Genomic DNA, 6,285 nt, shown 5'->3' on the forward strand with positions numbered 1-6,285 from the left:
TGGTTAGATATTCAGATATAAAAATTTTATTAAAGTTAATGTTTAGAATTAAATATACACAAGTTAAGAGGGAAGGTACTGTACATCTGGAGTTTCTACAGTCATAGAGACCACAGGGATACCTTAGGTAGATGTTGGTAAAGTCCTTCAAATTCTTTGGGAGGAATGTGCAACAGACAGGGTTTACAGTGTGGAAATGAAACGCGCAAGGATTAAGCGACTAGCTCCAGACCACCCAGCGAGTCGCTGGCTAAACTGGGACTGAGGGCTCTGGACTTCCTAGTCCACCAGCCATCTCTGCAGACCACGCTCCTTCTTCGGGAGCCATGGCCTGGCAGAGGAGCCTGAGGGTTACCCACTGGGAGCCTGAACGGACTTATGTAACCACCTCAGGACCATGTGCTGGGCACTACACCCAGACTCCACCTTCCGCCGCCGCCTCCCCCCAGCGCACAGACACAAGGAGGAGGAAAAAACAGAAGGGCTGAAAGGAGGGAGCTGACTTAGATCCAGCCTCCTCCTCCTCCTCCTCCAGCTGCTGGCTGGGGCTTTTGTTTTCTTCCCAGCTCGCTATTCCCCACACGTGATTGCTGTGTTATGGCAGGGCGAGTGCACCTATAACGACTGTTAACACTGCCCGAGGAGGGGGGGGAGAGGGAGGCAAGGCAAAGGCAGCGCGCCATCCATGCACACACAGGCAGGGGGAGGGAGGCAGGGAAGCATGCCAGGCAAGCCACCGCTCCCTCGCCCTGCCTGCTAACCCTTCTCCTCCGCAGCCTGCCCGAGAGCCGCCGCCTCGCCGCTGCGACGGCCTGGGGGAGCGGGAGGAGAAGGGAAGGAGCGAGCCACAGACAATGGCGGCGGCGGCTGCCACCAGCAGCCCTGGCAGCGCGAGCAGCACGTTGCAGCAGCCGCCGCTGGAGCCCTGCTTGAGGAAGCCGCCGCCGCCGCCGCCGCCGCAGCGCATGGACCCCCGGCGCAGGCAGGCAGCGCTCTCCTTCCTCACCAACATCTCGCTGGACGGCCGGCCGCCGCTGCCGCACGAGGAGAGCGGGGCAGAGCAGAGCGGGGGCGCCGCCAAGGCGGCAGCCGGCAGCGCCAGGACTCGGCACAGCCTGGGCGCCTTCCAGCCCCCCGCCGCGGCAGCGGCTCCGCAGCAGCCGGGGGGCCACTGCGGCAGCGGCCGGCTGTCGAGCCCCCCGGGAGCGGCTGGGGAGCCGCCGGAGGAAGAGGAGGAGGATGCCTTCGCCAGCGTGCAGGTGCCGGCAGCCGCCTTCCTGGGCTCGGGGACCCCCTCCGGGGGGGCGGGCGGCAGCAGGGGCCGCCTCAACTCCTTCACTCAGGGAATCCTGCCCGTCTCCTTCTCCAGACCCATCCCGCAGGGCTACTGCTGCCTGGAGCAGGGCGGCCCCGGCGCCTTGGAGCTGCAGAGGTCCCGGTAAGCGAGCCCCGTGCACCACCCCCCCGCCTGCCCCGCGTCTCCCTGCGCGAGTCCCCGGGTGCGGCGTGCACAGGGCACCGCGCGGGCCGCTGGGTGACACTTGCAAGCGGGCAGACGACACTGACCACTAAAGGTGCCAGCGGGGACGGGGACCCGTCTCCCGGAGCTAACTCCAACCAGGGTTAGCAACACCCAACCTCCGGGGGGGCTGCGCGCTTTTGAACTTAGTCCAGGTCACCTTGGCAAACCCATTCGTTCTGGTTTCAGCTGGGCCAAGATCGTTCTGTTTATACAACGCCCCCTTCCCCGCTGAAGTTCTGTCTGCTACCCATTAAAATATGTGCTTGTTTCAGGGGCTGGTGCCCCGTGCTCAGGAGACCCGTCAATGCACGTTTCCTGGCGCATGTGAACATCTGTGCAGGGGCCAGGTTAGAGAGAGAGCAGATCGGATACAGGGTTAAAAATAGCTGTTGATAGACTGTGTTAATCGTTAGGGTGTCATTGGGTCTGTGACAGGAGAAATGGCCTGTCTGCTAAGTTATTGCCTCTCCTTTTTTCCCTTAATGGGTAGCAGGCATTTATCTGTTCTTAACATTAATCTGGCATTTTTAACAAGCTGACCCAAGTAGCAGTGTTAGTTTGTAGGGTTCAGACACAGATCTAGATTTTGAAATATTGATCGGTGAGGTTTACCTCCTCTGCCTCCAGTGTAAGCATTCTGTTTACCTAATAGAAAGATTAAGAATTGCAGTGTTGTAGTAACCCTGATGAATAAATGAGCCATACATGACAGTTCTGCACAGTTCTCACTTTAAGCGAACATCATTCTTTTAACCTCCATGAACATTTTCAGAGTTGAAGCATTTTCTTTTAGCATGCACATTGAGCAGATGCTCAACAGTTTAAATATTATCATTTGACAGTGTCTGGGAATCAGTAAGGTGAGGGATAATGATAGTCGTACTGGTGTAAATTGCAGTACCACAACAGAATGGGTAAACTTCTTATAGTTGTGGCAATTCATGTCCCATCAGCTGGAGACACCATGGAGAGAACAAATAATTATTTTAGTATATGAATGTGGATATTTATATAGGTGTACTGTGGATTTAGCTGGGTCATGCTGATTAATGCATTCACTGGTAAATTAGCAGGCAAGTTTTTCAAAGTTTCACCCTAAATGTGGTTCAGATTTAAACTCATATGTATATTCTTGCCAGATATCCTTTTTTTATACTTAGTGCAACATTGGTTTTCTTATTAATAAATCCAAAGTCTTAACCCCTCGTTTTCTCATTTGTGTAACAATGGACTGAACCTATCATTGAGTGCTTTCTAGACAGACTATTGAAAGACCCAGCTCCAGAGTCCACTTTCCATTGACTTCAAGGATTGGATGAGGGCCAAAAATACATGAAAGAAAAGAGACTTGCTAACCCCTTAAGCAGGCCCTTTATCTACAGACACCACTTTTTCTTATGGTGAATGTCTTACCACCTTGTGCCACTGGTTATTAGTTTGCCCTTTTAATGGACTCTCCCACAGAGAAAAATCTCGCTTGCTTAAATATTTCTAAAGATGTCTACTAAGAATACTCAACCATGTACAAATGTATATATGCATTATGGAATAAATGTATCATAATTACACAATAATCATCATTCGCTTAATGTGCTTAGGTGTCACAGTAGGATAGGGAAGAAACTGGAGGCAGAAACCGTGCTTCTCCAGACCAGCATAATTTGCCACTCCTACATTCCCCATTTGTCACGCTCACTTCTTTCTATTTCTCACATAGACTTAGCTAAGTAGATTTTGACTCTCATGCTTCAACAGCTTATAAGGGTAATTGATCATAAAAGTACTTTAGGCTGCTGTAGAAACAGCCTTTTAAAGGTTAGCTTTAGTAGAAAGATTGGAGCTCTACCAAATGAAAGTTGCCTCAATACTGTATACCCCCTGTCCTTGATTTGATCTGAATTGTAGTCATAGCTTTCTGAGGCTCCATTACAGATGTTGATGCTGAGGTAAGCCCCCAATAAAATAGCTGCTGGTGATGTACCCTATCAAACCCAAGTTTCAGTCTAGTTCTACTCTTCATCTATAGTTCCTCCTTTGATAAGAATTCCTCCATTTTTTCGAAAAAGAGATGTTCTGAGCAGTGCTCTGTTACTGTTCAAGAGAATATTTTCCCCTCACCCCTGTTGTTCTCCTTACTGAATAATAGTTGTATTAATGCTCTTGTAAAGGCTTACTGGAGTCCCAAAGATCCTTCTTATTTTTCATTGCATGCACATGTTGGTCCTATATGGATAGCTCAATGGTTTGAGCATTAGCCTGCTAAACCCAGCATTGTGAGTTTAATCCTTGAGGGGGCCATTTAGGGATCTGGGGCAAAAAAAATATATAGTTGGGGATTGGTCCTGCTTTGAGCAGGGGGTTAGACTAGATCTCCTGAGGTCTCTTCCAACCCTGATATTCTATGATTCTTCCTCCTGGCTGAAGAGATCTGGATGGGACTTCTTCAGATCTCATCTGTCACTAACCGGATTCCTCTGATCTTCCTGCCAACTCCTTACCCCTGTTGTTCTGCAGTGTTTCCCTTCTCATTTCGGTGCCTGCTTGGTTGTTTTGTTTCCCTCCCCAGTACATACAGCTTTTTATATTAGCTTGCCTGGAAAAGTTGGAGATATAGCAAATGAAAAATTGTCTGTTGGCTGCATACTCGCTTATTCAATCTGACTTGTAGACTGCATTATCTAATCTAATAGGCAATCAAGATCTCTTACGCTAGGGGGAATCCCCACAGATCAGTGTTTCATAAACCTGCTCAGTTTTTAATGCTGCAAAAGCACTGGTTCTGAGGCACCTTGTAGGTTTCACTTTATTCTGCATACAAACAGCAGAGTGGATTATTGGAAAGCTGAGTGAGAGAGAGAGATCTGAACAACAGCTCACCCAATACACAATACCAATCCGGTATTGGCCCTCTCTGAGCTCTCCATGTGCTTATGTGGTTCTGGCAGTGCACTCAGATTTGAAGTTAGAAGTGTTTTCTCATGCAGTTGCTACTTCTTGGGCTAAATTAAGCTCTGGTTTAAGTGGGATGCCTGGTAAATTTGGCCCTGAGCTTTGTATCACTTGTGTGCTCTTTAGTGGCAAGTTTTCCCTTCAGTTACACCTGTGCAACCATTCTGACTATAGTGAGATTGCATGGATGTAATCTAGAGCAGAACTTGGCCCACACTGAATATATTGTCATTATAAAATGCACATGGCACCTTTCAAAATATCTGGTAAATAGATACTATAATTATAAAGCAGCACCAACTTGAGTACTCTAGCTTGCACACAGTGCATAAGGTGTCCTTTCAGAGATCTTATATTAGCCTTTGGGCTCAAGTATACATTATGCACAATGAACAGCCATTAGACTATCCCTACTTACAAATCATCCACTAGGTCCTAGTCTTACAAGAGAGCTACATAACAGATAAATCATAAGCATGCACATTGCTGACATAAGCCCAAGGACAGAGTTCAAGACCTTCTGCTATTCAGTTAATGGTGAGGAAAGAGCCAAATGCTCTACATATGGTCTTCCACTATGAGGATGACAAGGAGAGGGGAAAAAAATAGCTGAAATTGCCCCAAGACAGTCATTAGCGCACCTGAAGGAGAGTCATTAGGCAGTGGTTATCAGTGATGAGAGTATAGGGATTAGAAAGGAGTGGAGGAGAGTAAAATAAAGTGTTCAGAGAATTTCTTTGTATTTGCTTCTTCCCTCTCCCCTTGTGGCAAACTTTGAGTTTGATCTGTCATTTGAAAGACTAGTCCTCTATGCTTAGACATGCACTTTGTTATATAGTAACATGAAATCATTTTCTATAACAATATCATACAAGACATGCTATATGATGTTTTTGTTTTCAATTAGTTTCCAGAAGCCATTGTGAACATATAATTAGAGTTTCCTGCCTTTTTTGTTTGTGTTAGCAGTTTCAATAATTGCATACTAGTTTATATTTAACAAGGTTATCATTAATGTGGTTTGGGTTTCTGCTGTACATTTATTCACAAGAAACAAACTATACAAGAACATTGAGCTACTTGATGTTTGGAGGCTGATATATAATTATGTGTATACAAGAAAAAAACTCTAACCCTGATTTTAAAGTTGGCACATAGATGCTGAAATTCAGATTAACTTGTCTGGTGCCTAAGGTATTATTTATTTTAAATGATCTGTTAAACAGATGGCTATATCTCAAAGACCATTTGAGATATAGAGCCAGATACTGCCACCCTTACTCATGTAAGAACACCTCACTCTTCTGGTAGTCCCATTGGGCCTGTTTATGGCGTAACATGAATAAAGGTGGTAGAATCTGGTCCTGAAACAACAAATGTGATTGCTTTTCACTTACAGCTAGAGCATTTACCTCCATAGTTATTGATGAAAAATAAACATTGATATTTTGTTCGGTGATGTTGCCCTCTGTTGTGTTAACTTCAGTGGAGTAATTGGGCCAGACAGTAGGGCCCTCTCATAGTCAAAGGCAAAACCGAACCCTTTTTGGGGGCTCAAATTGTAAGAGACTAGCACAGGGGTCGACAACGTTCGGCACGCGGCTCGCCAGGGTAAGCACCCTGGCGGGCCGGGCCAGTTTTATTTACCTGCTGACACGGCAGGTTCGGCTGATCGCGGCCTCCACTGGCCGCGGTTCACCGTCCCGGGCCAATGGGGGCGGCGAGAAGCGACACGGGCGAGCGATGTGCTGGCCGCGGCTTCTCACCGCCCCCATTGGCCCGGGATGGCGAACCACGGCCAGTGGGGGCCGCGA

The 6,285-nt window shown here is 47.6% G+C and overlaps 1 protein-coding gene across 3 annotated transcripts in view; it reads left to right on the top strand.

Moving 5' to 3' along the window:
- The first annotated feature begins 666 nt into the window (after window positions 1-666).
- The window catches only part of CABLES1 (Cdk5 and Abl enzyme substrate 1), a 112,811-nt gene continuing 107,192 nt past the window's right edge, over window positions 667-6,285 (top strand). For all 3 annotated transcript variants that reach the window (XM_024206505.1, XM_024206506.1, XM_024206507.1), the window contains exon 1: window positions 667-1,438. In XM_024206505.1, the coding sequence (XP_024062273.1) occupies window positions 855-1,438 (584 nt within the window). In that variant the 5' untranslated portion in view covers window positions 667-854. The remainder of the gene's footprint in view (window positions 1,439-6,285) is intronic.

Source organism: Terrapene carolina, unplaced genomic scaffold (genome assembly GCF_002925995.2).
Source record: "Terrapene carolina triunguis isolate 2854851 unplaced genomic scaffold, T_m_triunguis-2.0 Scaffold58, whole genome shotgun sequence".
NCBI lineage: Eukaryota > Metazoa > Chordata > Testudines > Emydidae > Terrapene > Terrapene triunguis.